At 52.8% G+C, this 26,160-nt stretch overlaps 2 protein-coding genes and 1 long non-coding RNA gene across 10 annotated transcripts in view; 1 reads left to right on the top strand and 2 right to left on the bottom strand.

The window, feature by feature from the left end:
• The window catches only part of RNF4 (ring finger protein 4), a 42,228-nt gene extending 29,622 nt beyond the window's left edge, over positions 1-12,606 (bottom strand). Inside the window, exons 1-2 of one of the 4 annotated variants that reach the window (XM_073804762.1) lie at positions 8,709-8,806; positions 7,416-7,457 (exon numbers count right to left, since the gene is read on the bottom strand). The gene's annotated coding sequence lies outside the window, so the exon portion shown is untranslated. Of the gene's footprint in view, positions 1-7,415; positions 7,458-8,708; positions 8,807-12,422 lie in introns of those variants that run through there. The other 3 variants (XM_019951365.3, XM_073804761.1, XM_073804763.1) reach the window with 3 other exon arrangements.
• Positions 12,607-12,638: 32 nt separating this feature from the next.
• On the top strand, positions 12,639-17,012 carry LOC117312359 (uncharacterized). Of its 3 annotated transcripts, XR_012331818.1 has the most exons (3): positions 12,668-13,462; positions 14,239-14,628; positions 16,516-17,012. It is a non-coding gene; the product is annotated as an uncharacterized lncRNA (long non-coding RNA). The 3 variants fall into 3 exon arrangements; XR_012331819.1 differs by lacking the exon at positions 16,516-17,012 and having other exon boundaries at positions 12,639-13,462; positions 14,298-14,624; XR_012331817.1 differs by lacking the exon at positions 16,516-17,012 and having other exon boundaries at positions 12,639-13,462; positions 14,239-14,624.
• Positions 14,636-26,160, bottom strand: part of CFAP99 (cilia and flagella associated protein 99) — a 41,665-nt gene continuing 30,140 nt past the window's right edge. For 2 of the 3 annotated variants that reach the window (XM_073804758.1, XM_073804760.1), the window contains 5 exons: positions 18,467-18,608; positions 18,203-18,354; positions 17,183-17,388; positions 16,078-16,261; positions 14,636-15,939 (listed from right to left, as the gene is read on the bottom strand). In XM_073804758.1, coding sequence (XP_073660859.1) covers positions 15,817-15,939; positions 16,078-16,261; positions 17,183-17,388; positions 18,203-18,354; positions 18,467-18,608 — 807 coding nt within the window. In that variant the 3' untranslated portion in view covers positions 14,636-15,816. The remainder of the gene's footprint in view (positions 15,940-16,077; positions 16,262-17,182; positions 17,389-18,202; positions 18,355-18,466; positions 18,609-26,160) is intronic. The other variant, XM_033856541.2, reaches the window with a different exon arrangement.

Here is a 26,160-nt window from a genome sequence, read left to right as displayed (position 1 = left end):
TTCCTTAAAAAACTAAAAACAGAATTACCATATGACCCAGCAATCCCACTACTGGGCATATACCCAGAGAAAACCATAATTTAAAAAGACACATACACCCCAATGTTCACTGCAGCACTATTTACAATAGCCAGGTCATGGAAGCAAACTAAATGCCCACTGACAGACAAATGGATAAAGATGTGGTACATACATACGATGGAATATTACTCAGCCATAAAAAGGAATGAAATTGGGTCATTTGTAGAGACATGGATGAATCCAGAGACTGTCAAACAGAGTGGAGTAAGTCAGAAAGAGAAAAACAAATACCGTATATTAATGCATATATGTGGAACCTAGAAAACTGGTACAGATCCAGTTTGCAGGGCAGAAATTGAGACACAGAAGTAGAGAAAAAAACGTATCAACACCAAGGGGGAAAAGTGGCGGCGGGGGTGGTGGTAGCGTCATGAATTGTGAGATTAGGATTGACATATACACACTAATACGTATAAAATGGATAACTAATAAGAATCTGCTATATAAAAAAATAGATTAAATAAAATTCGAAAAAGATTAAAAAAATAAAGATAAAAGGACTGCCCAGCCAGCTGAGCCTCTTTCTCCAGCATATGGTGGTCTGCATCCGTGCATGCCCCCCATCTCCCATTATCCACTCAGTGGTTTAGAGAGTTATCTCTTCACTGTGTCACTCTCTCCAGGGAGACTCGCGGGTGGCCTACAGCACAACATCTCCTGACAGCCCTCAGGCTGGCCCACAGGTGCTCTCACTCGAGAATGGCACAAATGCTTCCCAATGCAACACCACCCGAGATGAGGACAGGACACCTGGCTTGAACAGAAGGTGTTCAAGCCAGGTGTTCTGAACACCTCAACAGGCACTTAGGACTCACAAGACCAGATCACACATAGTCCCAGATCCGCCGTACTTCCTGTTGCTAACCACAAGAAGTATCTTATGTTTGAGTATACAGCCATGATGCAGCTTTTGGGGGAAACCTTATCTATCTCAGTGGTGTCTCTTAGAATTTGAGAAAAATCTGATAAAAATGTCACTGACAGAGGAGGGAGAGATAGGTCCGCTGAGCAAAGGGAAATAATTTAATGCACATACCTTGGTTGCTCCATAAGCCTCTTGCCTCCTACTTGTTTAATTTTTAGGTTTTCAAATATGATCATTAAAGACATGTCCTGCAACCATCTGGAGGGGCCCCCATTCCTCAGCTTGCACACCCTCCCTGCTCTCTGAAACCAGCCTCCTGAGCCCCAGCGGCTGCTTCCCAGAGCTTCCTCATTCTCCAGATTCTGCCACGCCCTCCCATGCCCAACGCCAACTAGCAATTTGTTCCATATCTGTGTTTTTCTTTAGGGGATAATAAAGGTCAGTGGTCAGACGACATAAAAAGTTGGAAGGCTGGCCGCCTTAGGGAAATCTGCCAAGGGGCTGGATTTCACCAGAGAATGGAGGTGGGAAGATAGGAAGATGCGGGGGGGTTTGGGGGGGATGGGCACGGCATTTCCAGCAGACCAGTTTGGGGACATGGAAGTGCAGTGTGTGAACAGAGAGGCTAGGGGTCATGGGAAAAGTGGCTCTCGCCAACTGCAAAGGGTTCTGGATCATGCAGGCTAATAGAGGTCATCAGAACAATAAAACTAACGATAGCTAAAACTCAGAGGCCACTTCTACGTTCAAGACACTAAGCACTTTCCAAGCACCATCTCCTGTAATCCTCCTCTCACCAAACAAGGAGGCACGTACTGTTATGATCACCATTTCACACACAAGGGAGCTAAGGATGACCAGGGGTTAAGTAACTTGCCCGAAGTCCACACCGAGTAAACACCAGAGCCTAGATTTAAACCAGGGCAGTCTGATGCCAGAAGCCCCCCAGCCTTAAACAAAGTTAAGCCAGAATCTGATGTATTAATTCCAGAAACAATATGGAACACAGATGTTTTCCAGGTTCCTCAAATTTAGTGTGTCCAGAAAGAAACTCCTTCTAACATGCCAGCACTCCATCTTAGCAAATGGCCCCACCACCCCTTGGTTTCCAAAGCAAACTGCAGTCATTCAGCAAGATCTCACTTTTTTTTTCTTTTAATTTATTTTTGGCTGCATTGGGTCTCCGTTTCTGCACGCAGGCTTTCTCTAGTTCCAGCAAGCGGGCGCTACTCTTTGTTGCAGTGTGTGGCTTCTCACTGTGGTGGCTTCCCTGTTGTGGAGCACGGGCTCTAGGCGTGCAGGCTTCAGTAGTTGTGGCTTGAGGGCTCTAGAGCACAGGCTCAGTAGTTGTGGTGCACGGGCTTAGTTGCTCCACAGCATGTGGGATCTTCTGGGAGCAAGGATCGAAACTGTGTCCCGTGCATTGGCAGGTGGATTCTTAACCACTGTGCCACCAGGGAAGTCCCAGCATGCCCTCACTTGATGGAAGTGCCACAGAGGATACTTTGCACCTAGCTCACCTCTTGCCCAAAGCAGATGCTCATGTTTACTGAAGGCTTGGAGGTGAGAGAGGAGTGGTAAATGTTGTCCCTGCCACTAAGAAAAGACCTGGGGTAGAGCTTGGCACTGGGAATGGTCAAGAAGGCCAGATGTCAGGAATCCCGAAAGCTCTGACAGGAGGGTGAGGGGAGACCAACCCATGCCAAGGTGTCTAACTGGTTATTCCATGGTAGTAATGCCATGAAACCGGGCTAGAGAAGGGATAAAAAGAAACAGGTGTCAAGGGTAGCCAGCTTTAGTTTTAGAAATGCTGCATGTGGGGTATCCAAGTAGAAAGGTCCAAAGGTAGCTGAAAAACTCAGAGGAGAGATAACTAGGGTAGAGGTAGAGGTTTTAGAATCTGTGTTAAAATCTGGGGAGTCAGGTAGAGAAAAAAGAAGCCTGTAAAGAGAATAAAAAGCCAGAAACAAAGCTTGGAGAACTTGGAGGTTATCGGTTAGACAAAAGCTGGCATTTCAAGGAGAAAGCAGCAGTAAACAGGCAGGGGAACCAGAACGAGGCCAGTGAGCCGGCCACAGGGAGCTGGACACTGTCTACCAAGCAAGCGGAGGCCCAAACTGTTACTGAGGGCCAAGCTGGGCTGCGCGGAGGAAGTGACACTGAAGATGAGGCCAGAAAGTAACCGGACTTATTTAACAAACAAATCGGGTGGGCAGCAGGGCATCGAAGGGGAGAGGAATTGTCTGCCCTAGACAAGTAGTGTGTCAGCAGTGAGAACTGAGGGCCACACAGTGGCGTGACGCAACCCCACAGGCCTCCTAACCCACACCCCAGGGGCAGGGCCATCAAGGGTTTCAGACAGAGATGCATCTGGAGACTGCGGCACCTGGGCGCTGAGGACCAAAGGGAAACTGGACATGTCAGAATGCAGACCTGCGTGGAGACTTAGAGGAACCCAAGCAAGAAGAAAGCCGTGTGGCTTGGAGGTAGTGGAAAGACGTGAGGCCCCTGACTAGATGGGAGGGGGGTTGGTGAGGTTAGTCCTTCAGTGTTCTTACAGATTTAATGGTCTACTCAATTGTGACGTTACTGTTAGAGGTTGATTTTTCTTCCCAGGAAGCTATTATGGACACTAAAGATGATACCCCCCAACTCTAGTTAGGAGTGTGACACACGTAATCATATATATGTGACGCCTATGTGGATGTGATTATATGTGTACGTCTACACACATGATGGTTAGAAACAGACTGGCAGTGTTAGACTAGAGCCGGATTCTGTCACCATATCTCCCACCAGTTTTCCCACAAGCCAAGAAAGGAAGAGTCAGCAGAAAAGGGGAGGGGAGGGGTGCACCAGAGACAGAAGGAAGCAGCAACTATGCAGCGAGGCCAAGGGAGATGTCTGGGTGAGCAGCTCTGTCCAGCCCAGCCCACGGCAGGCACACAGAGCCCTCACACAAGCCAGGGCAGCCAAGGCTGATATAATCACTCACTGAAAATCTGAGACCAAACTCCCCAGCACTGCTTCCACAAGTCCCAGGCAATCTGGATTCTAAGGTGGCTCCTTGTGCGTTTTCCTTCCGGGAGAGGATACTCAGACACACTGGGTCACTCACTCGTTCTGTGGGGCAACTGTAAAGCAGATCTCACTGTAAACTCATAAATGGCCATTCTGAGACACAAGCAGAGTGAGTCCGACTGAAGTGGCCGGGGCAACCCCTTCATGTTGGCATGGTAAAGGCAGAGAAAAGCCTAAATCCTACAGAATCTCATCAGGGTGATGCCAATTTACCAGCAACTGATTAGGCACTGGCTAGTACCAACAGTCTAGGTCACGTCTCTCCTTTTTATTATTTTGGCTGCACCTCGCGGCTTGTGGGATCTTAGTTCTCCAACCAGGGATCGAACCCGAGCCCTAGGCAGTGAAAGTGCGGAGTTCTAACAACTGGACTGCCAGGGAATTCCCTTCAAAGCTCCTTAAATGAACTTTGATGCCACTGTCACATCAACATCCAGACCTTAGTACTTAAGAAAAATATGAACGTCTTGCTTGTTATACAGAGGAGGGTGCATGGTATAGAGAGCAATGATGAGACTGGCCAAATGAGCTCCAGAGCCCCGCACAAATACCTGATCTCCATGTCTCAGTTTTATCATCTTCAATGTCAGAAAAATATCCCTTACCTTGCAGCCGTGATGATGAATCAAAGGGCCCAGTAGGTTCCCAGCACCCTGGAGGCACCCTATCATCTGAGTAATTCAGCAACTATGTACAGGTGCCTACTCTGGTCAGACACTACTTCAGGGGCTAGAAATATAATGGCGAACAAGAGACATTCCTGGGGCTTCCCTGGTGCCGCAGTGGTTAAGAATTGGCCTGCCAATGGAGGGGACACGGGTTCAAGCCCTGGTCCAGGAAGATCTCACATGCTGCGGAGCAACTAAGCCCGTGAGCCACAACTACTGAGCCCACGTGTCACAACTACTGAGGCCCGTGCACCTAGAGCCCATGCTCCACAAGAGAAGCCACTGCAATGAGAAGCCCGTGCACCGCAACGAAGAGTAGCCCCCACTCACTGCAACTAGAGAAAGCCCGTGCGTAGCAACGAAGACCCAACACAGCCAAATATATAAATAAATAAATAAATATATTTATTTATTTATTTTTTAAAAGAGAGAGACACTCCTGGAGCATATACTCTAAGTGGAAAGACAATCAATAAATCAAGTAATAAATATGGATTACATCAGAAAAGCCAGAAACCATAGCTCTTCTTACAAGTGTGAGTGCTACTAGATGAGAGCAAAGCAAACTTTCAGCCCCAGGAAGAAGTGGAACAAATGTTTCCGGCTCTCAGCAAGGCTTAATTCATTTCCAGAAAAGACTTGGCAGGATGTGGCTAATCACTCCTGCTTAGGCTTAAAGGAAGTTGACGAGCCAGCACTGAGGCAGTGGGGCAACCCTCTCCCAGTTATTTATTCCTAAAGCAGGCTCAGCAGCCTCGACCACCGATCTCTCGAGGTTTTTGCAGGGACTAGACTAGATCTGGCAAAAACAGAAAGCAGCTAACTAAGCTGAGAGACAGTAACTGGGTCTTTCACACATTAACCTTATGACCCTGATGAAGCAGTCAGTCTCAGAAGCCTGAAAGGGGCACCAGAGCCAAGGAGACTTCACACCTGCTCAGTGATTTGTCACTCAGGGAAGTTCTTTCCTTTACTCCAAACAAAGGACCCATCAAGGATTGCCTTTTGCTTCTACTAGAGAAAAAGAACAGCTCTTTGGGCATAGCGATGTTCTACTTTTGTTTGCGATTCAGGTCTTGAGGTACAAGGCTCCAGAATTAAGAATGAACCTCAGCTTTTTTAAAATGATGAGAAAAAAAATCCACAGTAAAAAGAATATTATTCAGCCTTAAAAAGAAAATTCTGATACCTGCTGCAACATGGATGAACCCTGAAGACATTATGCTCAGTGAAATAAGAAACAAAAGGGCAAACATTGCATAATTCCTCTTATGTGAGGTCCCAAGACATCAAATTCAGAGAGAGAAGTAGAATGGTGATTGCCAGGGACTAGGGGAAGGGCGAACAGGGAGTTATCCTTTAATGAATACAGAGTTTCTGTCTGGGAAGATGAAAAAAGTTCTGGAGATAGATGGTGATGGTTGCACAACAATGTGAATTTACTTAATGCCACTGAACACCTAAAAGTGGTTATAAATCGTCTATTTTACGTTATGTATATTTTACCACAACAAAAAAATTAAAAAATAAACTTCACCTAATGCTTTTTTCCTAGATAGTTTAAATAGGATTTAGTCGAGTATTCAGAAACACTCTGCAGTAGGTACAGCCCCAGAAACACCTGTAAAGAGCTCACCTGTATTGGGACCCTCAGTCTCCCCCATGTCCTGGGATCTGCAGGACACACCTACGACTCTAACACAGCCAAAGAGGACCTTGGCTCATTCTCTACTCAGCGACACTGTTCTTAGAAATTTCTCCACAGCTTCACATGCAGGTTTATGATCAATTTCCCCCAAATACTAGGTTGACCCTTTTGTCAATGAAACCCCTGGAGCCTGGGGGCGGGGGGGTGGAGGGGTACAGGCGGGAAGGGCACCTTACTTCTCTCACGGCCACGTCTGATGAGGCTGTATCAGTGATTGATTTGGAGGATTTTCACAACTGGGAGGGATATTAATAGACACCAAATTCAACCAACTAATTTTGGCAGCTCAGAAGCTGCCTACTTGGTCCTATAACTACTCCTTTGCAGAAGGGTTTCTCTGGCATAGCACAGAAGCAAAGCCGAGTGGCCTCTCCACCTCTCTGACCCCTAACTTCTGATTTTCTTTCAGTCACAGTGGTCTGGGCTCTGGAGCGGGCCAGTGATACAAACAAGGCAATTGCTGGGGGCCAGAAGCAAGGGTAATATAATGAAGGAAACCTAAGCTTTCCACCAGAGGTTGAAAAGATACCAGAGGCCAAGGGGACAAATTGACCTCAGGTGCTGAGGCCATTAACAACCTCCAACTCTAGAACTCACAGGAGGCAGGCATGCTGGGCCTGTGTGGATGGCACCCAAGCACAAAGCTAGGAATCTTAGCTGCTTCTACTGAATCATGAACCTGGGCTGGGCTGGGCTGGGGTGTATGCGTGTGGAGTAAACCAAGAGCCACTAAACAGAGCCGACGTGCAGACTGTAGTGGCGGTGGCAGCGGGGAGGCAGAAGCTTATAAATGCTGGTATACCTACAGCAAAGGGCAGCCCAGCAGCGCCCCACAGAGGGAATTCCCTCATCTGCATAAGAGGGGAGCTGGTCTCAAATAGCACTGCCCCCAGAGCTCCGTAGCACAAGGCACAGCCTTCCATTCAGGCAGTTGCACAAGCGCGCTGGCTAATGAATGGATGCATGCAGTCACCAAATGGCTAGCCAAACCCAATTCTCTAAAGACATTAACCTTGGCAGTGAAATCCAGATCCTCTTCTCTTCAACTCTCTCCCTAGAAAGTAAAATATTAAGTCAATGGTCTTTGGCTCCCAGGACAGCAAGCACCTATTATAAAGGGAATGTTGGGAATGTTCTAAGAGAAAAAGCAGGAAAGCCGTAGGAAGAACATTAAGTGGGCCAGAGGAAGTTAAAAGCTTCACGTGGTAGCTCAAAAAAATCGGCCAGACTCCAAGAGGCCCAAGAATATTGCAAATGCTCCAAAATGATCGAACCCATTGCCTTCACGTGTATAGCCAACAACTCACCGGTCCGGCCTCATTTGTAGTTACAGACGTATGTTTTCCTAAAAATCACCATACGACACAAAAAGTCCACAGGGTTTATGGGAAAAAGTGGAATTAAGGGTATAACACCCAAAAACTTAAGATGGTAAACTTACACACACACGGTAAGAAGCTAACAAAAACCTAACAAAAATGACAGCACAGTTTGACAAATTAAATGGTTAAGAAATGCATACATACTACAACTATGGCACTTAACCAGGTCTGCAGCTCATGAGTTATTGGGAAATCGGGTGAGTGTTGTAACAAGAGACGTGCACAGGGTGTGGCTCATGGCACACACAGTCAACTGAGATAACTGGTGGATGTCTGAAGGGTATATAGTCTACATGGCTTGGTTCAGCTGAGTTCAATTTTCTGTTTACCTATTACCAATGATGAAATTATGCACACTAAACTCAATATTCCCGTTATATTCAACTTGTTTCCTAAAGTATCAATCCCACTGGAACAAATCCATGCTTCCAAACAAGTGTTCAAAGCAGAACTGACTGTACCTTACTTTTCAGGTACCCTGGATGTCAGTATCAACTCCATGCTCTTTCCTATCACAGCACCATAATTTGATACATGCTGTTGCCTTGCCTGCAAAGGTTCCCCTACCCCCATTCCACTTTGGGGAACTCCTCATTGTTCAAGGCCTACCTCAAAGAAATGTTACTTACATTTCTCTCACTCCTGACCCTAAATTTCTTCTACTGTACAAGTATGCTAAACATAACTCTATGTCAAATACTGATCAGGGCATGCCCTCTTCTTTGCACACCACTTGGGACAAACAGGGTGAAAAATGATGATTTTTCCCATTGAAATTAAATTACCAAGCTCATTAGATGCTTGAAAGAGATAGCAGATACTTAGAAAAGATAGCATAAAGTGTTTTTGAGAGGGGGGAAAAAAGGATGACTTTCAGAGATGAGAAAACTGGAGCCTGACATTGCAAGTAAAAATATAGTCACCTTGGGCTTCCCTGGTGGCGCAGTGGTTGAGAGTCCACCTGCCGATGTAGGGGACACGGGTTCGTGCCCCGGTCCGGGAAGATCCCACATGCCACGGAGAGGCTGGGCCCGTGAGCCATGGCCGCTGAGCCTGCGCGTCCGGAGCCTGTGCTCCGCAACGGGAGAGGCCACAACGGTGAGAGGCCCGCGTACCGCAAAAAATATATATATATATAGATATAGATATAGATATAGATAGAGAGAGAGAGAGAGAGAGAGAGAGGGGGGAGAGAGAGAGAGAGAGAGAGAGAGAGAGAGAGAGAGAGAGAGAGAGAGAGAGAGAGAGAGTGTCACCATAAGGAAACAAAGGAAGACTTAAAAACAGATGATCATCATGGCATTTTCAACTTGGAAAAAGAGGCCAGAGCAAAAAGTTCTTAAATATTAGTTAAGAACTGAAAAATAACAAGAAGGTGCTTAGAAAGAAAGCAAATTTGATACCGGTCTGCTATAGCAAGCAGGAGAATTTAGCAACAGTTTGGCTGAAGTAAGAAGGGAGGTGCAGCAGACAGACAAATGTCCGGGTCCTAAGACCACCTCCTTGGGTTGGGGGTTGGGGGGACTCACGAAAAATAACTAGAGTCCTCAGGAATACAATGCAGTCACTGAAAATTCAGCTTCTTGAGAATATTTATAATCAGACCCTTCCTGGGTAAACGTTACTTGAAAAAGAAACATAAAAATAAAGACAATATCCCCCACTTTTAAGTTTTATTTTCACTATTTAAAGCTACTAGAAACACCAGCCCTGTGCTTTCCCACCACAGAAAAATATGAATGACATAACAAAGTCCAGCAAAAGGAACAAAGGCAACGGAACGTGAGGTCCAGATGCTAGGTCTCTTCTTACTAACTGTGTGACCCTGGGCAAGTGACTCTGCCCTTCCTGTGCTTCAGGACACACAATATGGAACTAACCACAACTACCTGGCAGGGTGGATTTGTAAGTGGTAGAGACTACTAAACAGTAGACGTGGTATCACAAACCTAGAGTAACCCTTACAGACAACTGAGTTGCATTCCTAAAACCAGAAATTATGATTCCAAAACAAAAAGGCATTAGCAGATAATAATGCCATTTAGCAGGCATTCTTTCATTTTAAATTTGTGTATGCCCGGTAAGTCTAAATATATATAGCAAGCTAATTTACTCAGCTATCTGGAGGTACATTCTACAGTTAATGTACCCTACAGGATACACCAGGAAGGCATGATGGTCACAATTTCTCTTTTGCACCGGCAGGCTACTGATAATACTCATTTTGAAATGTTTCCGGGCCTCTCCTACTCTGCATGATGTGGTATTCAACAAACCTGCCAATTCTTATTTATGCCGGGGGGAAAAAAATGCTTCCAAAGTAGATTCCATAACCCTATAGTGGCACCCTCCAACTTAACCTCAGATGTTTTTCTCACACTGGAACTGTGACCTCAGAGTAAGTCGGTATCTGTGCTCTGGGCCTTCCTCCTCAGAGAGGAAACCTCGAAATGCCTGGCTCTAAAATTCCCAAAGTCCTGCTGGGAAACAAGCTACTTAGAAGGATAAGTTAGAAGAGCGCATACGTGAATTATATCTCATAACAGAGTCAGCCCTGTAATATGCTATGGGAGCCACCTCATCCCTCAAAAATGCCTGATTTGGGGACGGTGAGAGATGCACGTAAATCATTCCAAAATGAGACACGGATAACATATACACAAGAACATACAAAGCCACTTTTATACAGCATACAAACCAATTACCTTGTGCACATATTTTCGTTGAGTAGCACCCCAAAACGTTTCCAAAAATTGGCAGGGGTATAAACTACCGGACATGGACCTTGCTAAGAGCTTTTAAGTAAACAGCCAGTGAAGAACTGCCATGACTGGCAATCGCCATTACCAAATTCAGTGACTAGTCACTACCCTGGTCCAGGCTATCCTTTTCTCTCTTCCTAACTGGTCCTGAAGCCACTAGTTTTGTCCACCTTTCTAACCATCCTTCTCATAGCACAGTGATTTTTCTAAAACGCAAACCTAACCCTGTTAATTTCCCCGCTTAGAACTCAATTTAGTGATTTCCCACCTGGCCTTAAGATAATTTCTGAACTCCTTATTGTGGAGGAATACCGGAGACCTTTTGTGATCTAGTTCCTGCTTACCTCTCCAGTCCCACCTTTCTACCATTTATATTTCAACCTCAGGGAATGTCTCTCACTCTCTCCACTCTGGCTCCTGGGCCTGTACCATGCCTATTTTTGTGCAAGCAGAAAGCTTGACATGCAGAAGACCTCAAAATATGATGACTTAGAAAATTAACGTACGCATTCTCAAAGGGGGCGAAAAAAAGCCCCCTCTTTTTATGTACAAAGCATAAACATGCATATAGCAAATAAAAAGGGCATACAGTGTGAAAGCAGCATTAAAATTTCCTGGAGTGGGCAATCAAGAAAACAACGTGTAAAAAAGCTCGGGTGTGCGGGGGGCGGGGAGCGCGGAGTCGTCGTTGTAAAAAGGTTTATAAATACTGGATTACAGCAAGATGTGAGTCAAAGTTGGAAACTCAAGTTCACGCAATACAGAAGCCAGCTACACATCTTTCTACTTGAATATTCCCATTTCACCTCAAACTCATACACAAAACTACCCAATGTGTCCCCCCCATCCATCAAAAAACAAACCACCAGAAAGACAGCAAAACGATTCCCTTCAACGTTTCTGCCTCTCATTAGCAAACTCCTGGTCACTGAATTCAAAGGGCTACCTAGCTCCGCAGTCAGGGAACCGAGGCTGTGACCTTGGGGAGACCACCTCGGTCTCCCCGGCCACTCAGGCAGCCTCAGCGAATGCAGGACCGCAGAGCTGAGACCCCCAGGTCTGGCTCCGAGAACGTGGCGCAGAAGCACAAGGAAGGTATGGCCGTGACCGTCGATGGGAAGGGACTGGAGTTACACAAAAGCCAAAACCTCACAAAAACCCCTACCAAGGATCTGAACTCTCCCCTTCTCCCTCGACGGGTCAAAGGGTGTTAAGTGGCGTCCACTGAGTTCTGTGCCTCAGGCACCTGTCTCCAGGCGCCCGCGGGGGTCTCGGCCGCAGGCCTCGGCGGCCACGCGCCCGGCCAACGCCCGGAAGCTGAGGACCTGCTGAGATCTGCCCCCGGCGGGTGCCCCAGCCCCGTCCTAGCCCGGAGGAGACTCCGCCCGGCCGCCCGAGGCGACTCGCAGGCCCGCGATGGCGGAGCGGCTGCGCGAGCACACAAAGGCGGCGGTCTCGGTGGGGACCAAACCGTCGCCCGGTGTTCCCGAACGCCGGCGCAGGCCCGCGCCCCGCGTCCCGCCCGGCCCTCCGAGTGACCTTGGGCGCGTCCCTCCCCGCCCAGCCTCAGTTTCCCCGGCGACGCTAAGACGAGGCGCCGTGGCCTGCCAGGGCGGGCGGCACCCGCGGCGGGGCCTCCCCACTTCCGTCCCCGCGCCGAGCTAGGCTTGCGCGGAGAGCGGGGCGGGCGGGCAGGCGAACAGGCCCGCGGGCCCGGGGAGGCCCGGTCGGAGGTCGGGGCCCGAGCGTGGTCGGCCGCGCCACGGCGGCTCCTTGGGCCGCGGCGCCGAGGCCTCCGCAGGCCGCGAAGCCGCCCGAACCCCGAATCCGCCCGGCCCTGCCTTGCCGCCCACTCCCCGCAAAGTCTGGCCCTGCCTGGCGCTGGTGAGGCTCGGCAGGCGCGGCGGTCGACGCACCCAAGCGAGGAAGGACCTTTGGAAGCCGCTGAGAAGCCCTCAACAAGACACCGCCGCCTCAACAGAGACCCACTTCCGCTCCGGAGACCTCGGCTCCGCCCTCCGCGCGTCCCTATTGGCCACCGCTGTCCCTACTCCCGTGGTCGGCCGGTTGAGGAGGTATATTTTCAATCTTATTGGATAAGAAACCATCTATTACCACTTTGAAATGGGCCTCCTTCCGGCTCCGCCCACGCTCGTGAGCTCAAGCTTTTGCCTTCCCGCGAGAGAGCGGTAGGCGCCCCTCGGCCCGCAAGGCCTCCCGGGAGTCGTGGTCTGGGCTCCGGCTGCCCGGCTCGCGGCGCGGAGCCCGACGCGCCTCTCCCAGCCAGTTTCCTGGGGTCTCTACTATCGGCCTGGATCTGCAGGTCCTCCGGGCGCCCGCGCCCCACGACGTGCCAGGCCCTGGGCCTGCGCCTGGTCCCTGCGATCCCGGGCTCTGCCAGGCTGTTGGTGGAGACGCGAGGGAAGTACAGCCCGGCCCATCTTCGGGATCCCGGAGGAGGCACTCAACCAGGACGTCTGGGAGGGCTCCCCGGAGGAAACGACCTGCGAACTGAAAGGACTAGAATGGAGGAGAGAGTTCCAGGAAGAGGGAGCCTGGATGGGGAAAGGTGGGCTAGCATGTCCAGAAAACTGGAGGCTGCCCAGTGCGCCACGGGTTCAGAGGTTGGGAGAGGTTGGGGTCGGGGAAGGCACGAGTCAGACCTTGGAGGGCCCACATGCCAGGCTAAGAGTTTGGATTATCCCGAAGACAATAGGTGTCGGGAAGGGAAGGACTGAACCCGTGGAGTACTCTTCTCACCCAGGTCCGGTCCAGCCCCGTCCTGGGAAAGGGGCCATGGCCCAGGCAAAAGCCTGGAGGTCTCTGGGGCATCTGGTGCAACTCCCAGAATCAAGAAGAGAGTGTGGGCCCTGGATCCCTCCTGCCTGAGATTGAATCCCAGCTCCATGGTTCAGGCAAGTCTCACGTTTCCCTGGCCTGTAGCATGGAGATGATAGCAGTACTTATCTCAGGGAAGGTGGGAGTCGGGAGGACTCAACACTGTGAACACAGGTGCATGCCAGCCCTGGGTGGGGCTGCATATCAGAATTGGGATTAGAGAATCTGGTGGTAGGTTCCTTGAGTTCAGCTCCCAGAACTGGACTTGGACATGAATTTGGCAACCAGAAAAGAGAGCCCAGCTTGTCTCTCTTGTTCTGAGAATAACCAGGTCATCCCAGCAAGGCCACCCTGGACATGCCCACACTGCGGCCAGGTAGAGAACAAGAGGGACCTCCAAGGCCACCTAGGTCCAGGCTCTAAACTGGTGCACAGCCAGCCCTGTTGAACCTTATTGGCCAAAGCAAGTCAGCCCAGATTCAAGGACTGGGCGAAATAGACTCTGCCTATTTCCTACTCTGTTCCTTGCCTTGGCAGGGGTCACAAGGCAAGGAGCATGGATACCGGGAGACATTGTTGCCATCAGTTTACCACACAAGGCTGGCCCTCAGCCCATAAACTCGGGGGATGGCCCAAGACCTGACCCTACGGGGGTTTGTATGGAGCCGAAGCCCCAGGTGCTCTCAAGGCAGCTCTGAGCAGCTGCCCAGTCCAGGAGGGCAGGTGGGGACCCTGTGGATTGCCAACCAGCATTACTCCTAATAGCACCCTGAGTCTGTTGGGCCACCACCTCTCCCCTCTGCTCCAGAGGCCAGTCTGATAGGTGAAGGGTAATTCTCTTCTTCTGCCACAGTGCTTGCTTCGGCCCCCATGTGCTGCAAGAGCCCCCATGCAGACCTTCTCCCACTACAGGAACTGGTTCAGCAGAGCACGTTCAATCCAGGCCAGTGAGACTGGAGCACAAGGCTTGGAGGACAGAGAGGTTTCCCTCCTATGAGAACTACCAGGGAGAGATGGTCCTTCTTCCTCCAGACATGTGAGGTTGGAACTGCTACCAGCTTGGAGACAGAGCTCCTGGATCAGGCATGTCCTGAAGTCTACCCTATTTTGGATTGCCAGTTATAGAAGCTAATAATTCCCCTTTTGAAGCCCTCAGAGCTCCTGAGAGCCTCTCTTGGGACAGGTCATCATCAACGTATTCCCTCGATATCAAATGAAATGGGTTTGAATAACAACACAGGAAGTAAGAAATGCCATGTTTATTTTTTTTAATGAAATTTAATCTGCTCCCAGCTCTAATTTGACGGGGGTGGGAAATTCCTCTTTCTACCAACCTCAGTTGTGGGGAAGTCCTGGGGTTCTGACACAGTTCAGAGTATTGGGGGAGAACGCTGGTCTTTAGTCTGTTCTCGTCCCTTTGAGATGTCCACCCTCTTAGTCTGAATGTGCCCTGGGGTGCAGCCTCCCCCCTCTGCAGACCCAAGGAGGATGTAGGGTGTGGAGGGTCTCTCCTAGACATCTATCCGCCTGGCAGTTTCCAGCCCCTCTCTTACTGCCTTGCACCCCATGGGCTTGCTCATTCTCTCTCCTGAGAGCTGCAGCATACTGTGCTTTATTCACCAGCAGGCTTTCACTCAGCCAGGCTGTCCTCACAGCCACGCACCTCCAGTCCAGTGATGGGTCTGAGGACCCAGGGGAATCACTCCATTCCTGTCCAGGCCCTGGGCCAGCTCCTGCCCAGTGGCTCTAACCTTGTTCCTTCAGTGATGCTGGAGAAGGCTGGGCAGTGCTCTAAAGGCATCCAGGCTTAGCTTTGGGTCCAGCTCTCCCAGCAGGTCACTTCACCTCTCAGCACCCGTGGCCTCATCAGCAGACGGGGAGTGGGAGGCAGATCCTACATCCCCGGCCAGCTCCCCCCCATCGCCGTGAGGTTTGGGAGATAAGGCCGAGAAGGGCCAGTTCCCAGCGGCTCAAGATCCTGGCGACTTCTACTCATCGCACAAGAACAATCACATTCTCAGTCTTGGGGGTTCCCGGATTAAGCCACCCGACTCCGGGCAGAGAATGGGGATTCCAGCTTTCCACAAGTAGAGCAGGCTCTGGGAACTCCGATGGGGGGGGCGGGGGGGGGGCATGGGCAGGAATGCCTAGCACAAGGCCGTAGGAAGGGCTAGAATCTGGGCTAGGGTGGCCATGTTTAGCACATAAGATACAAGACGCCCAAATAAATTTGAATTCCAGCGGATCCTTCTGTTAGCATTAGCTTGTCCCACGCAATAACTGGCATTTTATTTGGCAACCCTGCTCTGGGCGGGAGGAGACTGGGGCGGAGTGGGGCGGGGGGCGCGGCCAAGGAAGGGGAGGTGCACACCGCCGCCCAGGCTTTATTCGGGCGGGGGTCTCGGGGTCCCGCGGCGGGCCCCCGCCCAGCTCAGACGGCCCCCTGGCAGCGAGCGGGCCCGCGTGCCGAGCCTCCCCGCTGCAGCGCCCGCAGCCTGCGCTCCCGGCTCTGCTCCAGCTCCAGCTCCAGCCTGCGCTGCGCCTCCAGCTGCGCCTGCGGGCGGGCGGTGGAGGTCGACGCGGGGCGGGGCCGTCCCCCACCGCGGCTTCCCCGTCCCCCCACACCGCGCCCGGACCCCCGCTACCTCCAACGCCCGCGCTGCGCACCCTAGCGCCCGCCCCCGGGGCTCACCTGCTGCTTGGGGCGAGCTGCCCGCGGCGCCGGCACGTGCAGCAGTGCCTCCTGCCCGCGGCGCTGGGCCGCCTTCTCCCGGATCCTGCGCTGCAGCTCCAGCACCCGCTCGTCCCGGGAGGGCGCTCCCGCGGCCGCCGACTGCGCCTTCTTCTCCTCCCACCTGGGCGGGCGGCGGGGCGGGCTTAGGAGAACCCCACCGCGGGTTGACTCAAGGGATTTAGGTGCAGGTGGAGACGCCCTACGAGGACCGCTCGGGGCGGGGTTCCCCCCAGCGCCTCTTCCTTTTTGCCCCTTGTATTTCACAGTTTAAAAAGTATTCCATAGGTATTAACTATCTTGGTATTGGGGATAAAATGCGAACGCCCTTTCATCTTGCCCTCCCCTTGCCACTCTTGCCTAGAGATAGCCGCGGCTAATATTCTGCTATCTTTGCAGATCTCTTCCATACTTGGCCACAAGGGGCCGGAAAAGTCACCACAGTGTTCCTAACAAAGAGGGGTGCGTGTGTCCACGTGCTTTCCGTTAAAAGAGAGGAGAGATGTTTGACAACCAAATTTGATGTGTGAACCCCAACTAAGTCCTGGTTTAAAAGGGAAAAAAAGGGACTTCCCTGGTGGCACAGTGGTTAAGAATCTGCCTGCCAATGCAGGGCACACGGGTTCGAGCCCTGGTCCCGGAAGATCCCACATGCCACGGAGCAACTAAGCCTGTGCGCCACAACTACTGAGCCTACACTCTAGAGCCTGCGAGCCACAACGACTGAGCCCGCGAGCCACAACTACTGAAGCCCGTGCGCCTAGAGCCCGTGCTCCGCAACAAGAGAAGCTCCCGCACCACAGTGAAGAGTAGCCCCCGTTTGCCGCAACTAGAGAAAGCCCGTGTGCAGTGACAAAGACCCAACGCAGCCAGAAGTAAATAAACAAATAAATAAATGTTTTGTTTTTTTTTTAAAGAAAATAGTTGGGGGCAAGTGATTGCAAGGGAACTGCCTGGGCGGGAGGGTGGTGGGTTGCTGCGAGGAGAAGCCACCCAGGAGGGTGCAAAAGCAGGCTGCCTGCTCCTTGCCCACCCAAGGCGTCCACCCCGGGCCACGGGCACTAACCTTAAGGCTGCAGACCTCCCCATGGCTGCGCGGCACAGCGAGATCTGCTCCACCGCGTTCTGCAGCGCCCGGCTCTTGGCGCGCTTGCCCTGGATGATCTGGTCTCGCTTCTCCTCCTCCTTGCACCTCTGGGTCTCCTTGAGCAGGGCCAGCCGCTCACGCAGCTCCACGACCGACATCTCCCCTTCCAGGCCATAGCCAGGGATCTGCAGGGTGGGCAGGGGAGGCCCCAGGCTGGGAACCAGGCCCAGGCCCAGCCTGCCTGGCCATCTCCAGGGCGCTGGCACCAGTACCAGCAGCCCTCTTGAGTGCCGTAGGCCTGGCCTGGTGCCCAGGAGACCTCCTCCTGTCTACTCAGTGGTGCCTGTGTGACGTGTCCACCATCCGGCTTCTCCAGCCTGGGCCTGCTCTGCAGCCCTCGACCTCTGTGGGGACATCTCAGCTGGGTGCCCTGCAGGCCCCTCCGCTGTGGCAGGGCCCAAATGGAGCTCAGCACTGTCTCCCCAGCCAGGACCTGGGGGCCTGGGTAGACAGCCCTTTGGACTCTGCCCACCCCCCAGGACCAGGCCTTCCCGCACGTCACCGCGCGCCAGCCTGGCCTCTCGTGGTGTTTCTCACACAGGCTTCCAGGCTCGGCTGCCCTTCTCTTAGCCTCCTGCTTGCCCAGCCTTGGGTCTTCATGCACCTGTGCTCTCCCTGCACTGCCCTTTCCACCCAGGCCTAGTGAATTCCGGGAGCTCCCTCAACGCGCAGCTCCACGAAGCCTACCTTGCCCACCCCCAGGGGATGGAGGCCTCCCTGGCAGGACTGAGCATCTGGACCAGACCCAGGCCTCCAGCATGGCGGGCACGGGGGAGCTGGGCATGAGCGGATAGGTGGATCTCGGCCTGGGTCCAGACTGCCTTTGGCCTTGGTGGGAATTCTGCACACATCCTTCATGGCAATGCCAGGCCCAGTAAGACCTGGGGAAGCTCCCCGAGGTCGTCACATGGGCATGGGCTCCGGGGGCCACGTCCTCACCTGGGTCAGGTCCACCAGCTTGCCCTTGCGTGTGGGCTGAGTCTCCAGGGCTCGCAACTGGGAGATGAGCTCACAGCGCCGCCTCTGCTCCTCCTTGGCCGCCTCTGCACTGCGCTGTAGCAGCTCCCGGCTCTCCTCCATCACCTCCTGAACTAAGGGCCAACCAGAGGGTGCTGAGGGGGTCAGAGAGCAGCAGGGCCGGCGCTGGGCCCAGGTAGCTCCCATGGGAGGGTACCGAGCGCCCCCCCCCTCCGCCTGCTGTACCCATCTGCTGTCGGCCCTTCAGGAGTTTTGTCTGCGCCACCTTGATGTTCTTCTGCGTCTCCATCACCTGCTCCACCAGCTCCTTCATGGACCTTTCCTCTTGGAGGCGCCTCTCGGCACATTGCTGCATCAGCTCAGCTGTCTGGACAACCGGCCGGCCACAGTCAGAGCTGCTGCCTGCGACCCTAGGCCCGCCCCAGCCCCGGGAGCAGCCTGAGGTCTGGACGGCGGACCCAGTCCCTGACCCTGAATCACCCTGGAACCTGGGTCTAAGCTCATCAGCGTCTGGAGGTGGGGCCTGCTGGGGAAGTCCCGCCTCACGTCCTCCCTTCCTCCACTGTGGTCCTGGGGGTGTGAGCCCAGAACCACGCAGCCACCCCCCCAGACCTGACAATAAGCTGAGGAGTGCAGCCAACAGTGTCCTGGGGAAACCAAGTCAGAGCCACTGGGTTTGCCCTGAAGCCCACCCACCGCTGACTCCACTCCAGAGAGCAGGGCACTGCTTACTTTGCAGCCACGTGGAGCTGGCTGCCCAGATTCTGCCCAGGCCTGTGCGTAGGACACGCCAGCCCCCGGGAAGCCCCAGGCTCCCCATCACGCGCGCCCCCGGGCACGCCCTGACGGTCACCCCACACCCTTCTTTCTGGGAGGAGCCTGAGAAACGCGCAGCTCTAAACCGCGGGGCGTGGTGTTGCCACTTTGAACCGCGCACAAACAGGACGCGCCCCGTGTCCTGGCTGCGGCTTCCCTCTTCTGCTCAGTATCCGGGGGTACTATCCTCATCCACGTTTTCACCGGGATTGCAGTTGGCTTATTGTCGTGGCTGTTTCGGGGAATATATAGCAACTCTTTGATACATTCTACCATTGACAGACATTCAGGTTGTTTCCAGGGTGGAGCTATTGTGAACAATTCAGAATATTATTTTCAGTCTTCAAGATACTACAAAGGACAGGGTGGGATGTATACCTCCTGTCACTGCCCAGCGCTGCCAGGGAGCCCCTGGACTCCCAGTCCTGGAGGTCTTGGCACCTGGGGGCTCATCTCCCACTGCATGGTATGTGCAGGGTCCATGTGTGGCAGCGTGGACGGCAGGCGCGCTGGGCAGGAAGGAAGCCTTTCTTAAAGCACTTTGCCAGCACGTATAAAAATGGCTTTTGACCATCCCTTTCTGTGCAAGTTCATTCCAGGTTCTAAGAAAAGGAACCACGGTTCTTGGAGAAGTGGCCATTTGAGGTCTGGGGCAGGGAAGATACAAGCTGAGCCTGCAGCATTTTATGGCATCATAAAGTAAGGAAGTGCTCAAAAAACAAAAGGATGGCGGGAGGCATGGGGGCAGGTCGAAGGGACACAGGAGCCAGCCTGAAAGGGGTCCCAGTGGCCAAAGCTGGCAACAAAATACCTCACGTCGTATTGGATTACAAGACAAAGTATAAAATAAATATGCATGAGTCCACACTGATATAAATGAGTGGACTGATATATATGGATATATAAGTGAGTAAATGGGGGAGAAGAGACAAGCCTTCTGTGCTGAAGAATCCACATAACCTACCCACCTCCTTCAGCGTGGGCCCCGCTTAGAGACCCCTTCCAAGGAGTGCAACGTGGAAAGGGGGAATGACCGCAGTGAGAAGCCAGGTGATCAAGTCCAACCTCCTCAGCGATAAGTCTGCTGACGGCGGGCACCCTTGAAGGGATGGGATGAAAAGGCACGTGGCCCCTGTGGTCTTCCTCCTACACCCAGTCTGAGCATCTCAACAGACAGACATTCTACAGGACACCTGACCAGCATGCCTCACCACTGCCAAGGGCGCCAAGGACAAGGAAAGCCTGAGACAATGTCATGGCCAAGACGAGTCTGGGACATCCTTGGATGGGATTTTGGACAGAAAAAGGACATAAGTAGGAAAAAAAATGCTGAAATCGAAATAGAGTGTGGAGTTTAGTTAAGTTACGTGCCCATATTGGTTTCTTGATTGTGACAAATATACCCTGGTGTAGTGGGTTGGTGTCCCCCCAGAATTCATGTCCACCTGGAACCTCAGAATGTGATCTTATTTCCAACTAGTTAAGGATCCAATAAGTAATGAGTTAAGGATCTTGGGATGAAACCATCCTGGATTTAGGGTGGGTCCTAAATCCAATGACAAGTGTCAATATAAGAAGAGGAGAAGACCCAGAGAAACATGGAGAAGATGGCCATGTGAAGGTGGAGACAGAGATAGGGTGAGGCTGCCACAGACCAAGGAATTCCTGGGGTCACCAGGAGCCAGAAGAGGCTTAGAGCAAGCACGGCCCACCCAACACCTTGACCTCGGACTTCCGGCCTCCAGAACGGCAGCTAAAGCCCTCCAGTTTTCCATGCTTTGTTGTGACAGTGCAAGAAACCCCACAGGCACGTGCTGATGTAAGATGTGACCCACAGGGGAGGCTGGGTGACAACAGGGGAGCCCTCCGTACTAGTTGCAACTTTTCTGTCACTGCTTTAAAAAAGTCCCAAAGTAAAACGTTTTTTTTTTTTTTTTTGTGGTACGCGGGCCTCTCACGGTTGTGGCCTCTCCCGTTGTGGGAGCACAGGTTCCAGACGCGCAGGCTCAGCGGCCATGGTTCACGGGCCCAGCCACTCCGCAGCACGTGGGATCTTCCCGGACTGGGGCATGAACCCGCGTCCCCTGCATCGGCAGGCGGACTCTCAACCACTGCGCCACCAGGGACGCCCTAAAATGTTTATTTTAAAAAGTACTTTCGAAAACGTTGTAATAAGTTCGAGAAATGCTTGTGTGGAAATATGAGGTGCGAAAAAGTAGGCTACCGAAACTTGGAGGAGTCGTACCCCAAGTAAGTAAATTACGTGCAAGGAAAGACACCTGGGTTCGGAGGAGAGGCAGCTGAGCCGAGTCCCCGGACCCCCGGCTGGTTGTGGAGGCACAGAGACAGCTGGCAGCCTGGTCCGGGGAGTGAGGAAGGGGGGCGACATCTCCTGGCTCGGAGCGAACCCCGCGGAGCCCAGGAGACGGCGCAGGCCGTGGAGGAGGCCCCAGGATTCTAGCTCTGCCTCCGCCCCGACCAGCTGTGTGACCTCGGGCAAACCACCCCCTCCCTGGCTCCAGTGTGTCTGCTGGTGAGTGGGGACGGCGGTGCCACCTCCCAAGTCACGCCCGCACGGCGTCCCCGTCAGGCGTGGCATCGGTGTCAGCACAGCATCAGGATTTGGCGGAGAGGAGGACGGAGCACTCAGAGACTGAAAGGAGGTGATAGAGCTGAATCTGTGAGCAGGCAGAGGTGTTGGCGAGCTAGCGGTGTGGTCCCCTGGAGAGGCCACCAGGGTGGTGAGCGGCTCGCGGGGCAGCTGGCCGGCTGGAGTTCTGGGCTGACTCTTGGTTCTGTCTGCTCTGACATAAACCTCGGACCCGTGGTCCAGCCCAGGGGCCAGGCTGGCCTAATGCATCCTTGGGCCCTATGTTGGAAGCCCAGCTGGGTTTTCCGCACATCTCTCCACCCCTCCCGCAACTAACACCACCCGAATGAGGGCTGCTGGCTGACCTTGCCCCAAGCAAGGGCTTTCAGCTACCAGCACGGGGACACCTTTAAAGTCAAGTGAACACAGAACACACCAGACAGCATTGACGTAACAAAGCCAAATAGACAAATGTTCCAAGGGCCTCCAAACTAAATCCATCGAATACTTCGGTAAAATATACTCTAAGAATGGTCACTCATGACAACCGGAGTGTGAAATGTTACTCACCCAGGGCATTTTGTGCTAATGTTGGTACTGCTACTCCGGATTAACTTCACTGTAATGATGGATTAAAAAAAAAAAAAAAGCGGGCTTCCCTGGCGGCAGTGGTTGAGAGTCCGCCTGCCGATGCAGGGGACACGGGTTCGTGCCCCGGTCCGGGAGGATCCCACATGCCGCGGAGCGGCTGGGCCCGTGAGCCATGGCCGCTGGGCCTGCGCGTCCGGAGCCTGTGCTCCACAATGGGAGAGGCCACAACAGTGAGAGGCCCGCGTACCGCAAAAAAAAAAAAAAAAACAAGCAAGAATTACGTGAACTTTACCCATTTTTTTCCAATATAGCTACTTATTTCTATGGTTCATCAAATTATTTTAAAAGGGGGATAAAATTGGGAATTCCCTGGGGGTCCAGTGGTTAGGACTCGGCGCTTTCACGGCTGAGGGCCCAGGTTCAATCCCTGGTTGAGGAACTGAGATCCAGCAAGCCACGCAGCACAGCCAAAAAAATAAATAAATAAAGGGAGATAAAATTAAGTGAAGAAAATATATTCACACTGTTTATGAGGAAACAATGTCAGAGCTACACTCATGACTTTACAAATATATCCTTTTCAGCCCCTGTTGCTAGAGCACCTTAATACTGGTCACCACGGAAGAACCAGGAAAGCTTCCCCTACCCAGCCCTCAGCTATGGAAATCAACACTGGGTTCTGTGGTGAGGGCCAGGGCCTCGGGGTGGGGGGGCGGGGGAATTACTGAATCTACGTCTCAAGAAGAGAAAATTCAGGTGGGCCCAAAACATCCTACCTCTCAAAAGAAAGGATGCCTCCTGGGGCTTCCTTGGTGGCGCAGTGGTTGAGAGTCCGCCTGCCGATGCAGGGAACATGGGTTCGCACCCTGGTCCGGGAAGATCCCACATGCCGCAGAGCGGCTGGGCCCGTGAGCCATGGCCGCTGAGCCTGCGCATCCGGAGCCTGTGCTCCGCGACAGGAGAGGCCGCAACACTGAGAGGCCCGTGTACCAGTAAAAAAAAAAAAAAAAAAAAAAAAAAGAAAGGATGCCTCCAGGCTCTAGAGGGATGCTGAGAGCACAGAGGCGAGGAAGGGGCTCCCTCTGTGGGCCAGGCTGTGGCAACGGAACCTCCCATGGAGACAAAGTCCCATTAAGACACGGAGGCTGGGGACCTCCCTGTGGTCCAGTGGCTAAGACTCCATGCTCCCGGAGCAGGGGGCCCGGGTTCAATCTCTGGTCTGGGAACTAGGTCCCGCATGCACGCCACCGCAACTAAAGATCCTGCATGCCGCAAGGAAGACCTGGTGCAGCTAAATAAATACTAAAAACAAAAAAAACGACACGGAGGCTGTGAAAGTCACCAGTTCAGCATGAACGGCGCACGAAAACAGTACAATTCCTTTTGTCTTCAAATGTTTAGCGCCGTCTACTCAGGTTACTTTGTTCACAAAACACTCTCATCATCTACATGCATGTACCTGGACGTTCCAGGTCAGCAAGAGAAGCCTCTGGACCTGTGCCGGATGGTCCAGCCAGAGTTGGCCGGGCTTTGGGGAACACGGCTCGGGGCTCGGGGAGCTGCCCTAATTATGACGCGAGGCCGAGGGTGCCTGGGTGTCGTGGCTGGGCCGTCAGCCCCCACAGGGTGCCCTCTCCCAAGCTGTTCCCCGGAGGCCCACGACTCCTGTGCTTCTGACTGGAGGCCTCTGGCTCACGAGACCCCCGGGGTTGGGAGGGACGGAGCTGGACCTCACCAAGCCGCCATCGAGCCACGGGAGGGGCCTGTGCGGGCTGGAGCCCCTCCTGCTGACCTGGCGTCAGGACAGGCCGATGAGGGGAGGGGCCGTGGGGGCAGGCTGTTCTGTCCTTGCTGTCAGAAGAACAGCCCCATGCCAGGAATACTGAGAGAGCCCTAAGGAGTATAAGGTAGCGGCTCCAAATGCCTTCCCGCCCCCGGGGCAAAGCCTGCGGGAGGGGCCTCCCTCCCTCCCAGCATCTCTCCTCCCTGGTGGAGCTGCTGCTTCTGCACCGCAGGCGGGTCGCCTGAACACAGTCCCTCTGCCCAGCAAGCCCGCTTGTCAGGCCGCAGCTTCTAGTCCAAGCCCTGGCTTCCAGCACCCACCCCTCTGATGGGGTCTTTGCCCCTCCAGGTGGACCTCTGAAGGTGACTCCGGGTGGCTTCTTCCGGGATCCTCTCAGGGTCTCTGGTCAAGGGAAGTGCATGGCTGCTCGCGACTACAGCCCACCTTTGTTCTCCACCCACTGCCTCCTGCCTCTGGACTTTCCCATGTGAGTCCGAGGACTTTCAAATTCCAGGGAAGCCGCACGGGATTTGTCGCAGGAAGGCAAGGATGGGTCAACATTAAGAAATCATTAATAGGAATGTTACTCAGCCATAAAAAGAAACAAAATTGAGTTATTTGTAGTGAGGTGGATGGACCTAGAGTCTGTCATACACAGTGAAGTAAGTCAGAAAGAGAAAAACAAATACCGTATGCCAACACATATATATGGAATCTAAAAAAAAAAAAAAAGTTTCTGAAGAACCTAGGGGCAGGACAGGAATAAAGACACAGACGTAGAGAATGGACTTGAGGACACGGGGAGGGGGAAGGGTAAGGTGGGATGAAGTGAGAGAGTGGCGTGGACATATATACACTACCAAATGTAAAACAGACGGCTAGTGGGAAGCAGCCGCATAGCACAGGGAGATCAGCTCCATGCTTTGTGACCACCTAGAGGGGTGGGATAGGGAGGGTGGGAGGGAGACGCAAGAGGGCGGGGATATGGGGATATATGTATATGTATAGCTGATTCACTTTGTTATAAAGCAGAACCTAACACACCATTGTAAAGCAATTATACTCCAATAAAGATGTTTAAAAAAAAGAAATCATTAATATAATTCACCGTATTAACAGAGTTAAGGAGAAAAATAATATGATTATCTCCACAGATGCTGCAAAAGCCTTTATCAGAATCGACGCCTGGGACTTCCACTTCTGGGAAGATGAGTAGGGGTGCTTTTCCGTATTCCTCCCACCAGGCACAACTAAAACCCCTGAATATAAATTACTAAACACACAGAAGGCTATGAAAGGCGGAGGGAAGAAGGCTGGCTGGCTGGGACCGTGGGACTTGAAGGATGGCACGGGGCAGCGGGGGGTCCCTGGGTCTTCTGTTACCTCATGTGCCCCAGGCTGGGTGCTGGAGGACCCAGAAATGCCATAGGTGCAGACAAAAAAGCCCAACCAAAGCCTCCCAAGGGACCAGGAAAGGAGCCGCCTACAGACACAGAAAACTGTGTGGCACAACCTGTGCTCCAACCAGACATCACAGGCAAAACCTGAGCAAAGGCTGAGTGAGCGCAAGACTTCTGCCCTCCCCAGATCACGGCGAGGTGGCACGGAGGAGCCTGAGCTGGGACCTGCCCCCGGCTGTCAGTGGTGTCAGAGGAGAGCTCGTGGCAACCTGGTGTCCACCCCCACCCGCGGGAACAAGGGCCCCTCCCCATTCCCACTAAGGTGGTGTCAGAGGAGGCTTAGTGCAGAGTGAGGACTCTCACCTCCATGCTTGCCACGTGACAGTGGAGGCCACGTGGGGGGCAGTTATAAGGTACTCCTCCCTCTCCCAGTCAGGGGGGGTATTTATTGATGGAGGTCTAGCTGGAGCCCTTACCCACAAATCATCAGGGGCCCCCTCTCAGGGGTCAACAGAGGCCACGTGGGGACGGTGGGTTGCTAAGCCCACCTGGCAGTAATGTGGCGGTGTCCCCCTTCCCCTGCCAGAGCGGCGTCAGAGAGAGGCTGCTCTGACAGAAGGCTTAAGTGACATCCACAGTCCTGTAACATAATACCTAGAATGTCCAGGTTTCAACCGAAAATCACTCACCATACCGAAAGCCAGGATGATCTCCAACTGAAAGAAGACACAATCAGTAG

Source organism: Tursiops truncatus, chromosome 5 (assembly GCF_011762595.2).
Source record: "Tursiops truncatus isolate mTurTru1 chromosome 5, mTurTru1.mat.Y, whole genome shotgun sequence".
Classification (NCBI taxonomy): Eukaryota; Metazoa; Chordata; class Mammalia; order Artiodactyla; family Delphinidae; genus Tursiops; species Tursiops truncatus.
The sequence above is the reverse complement of the archived record's forward strand: the minus strand, read 5'-3'. Positions and strand labels throughout refer to the sequence as shown.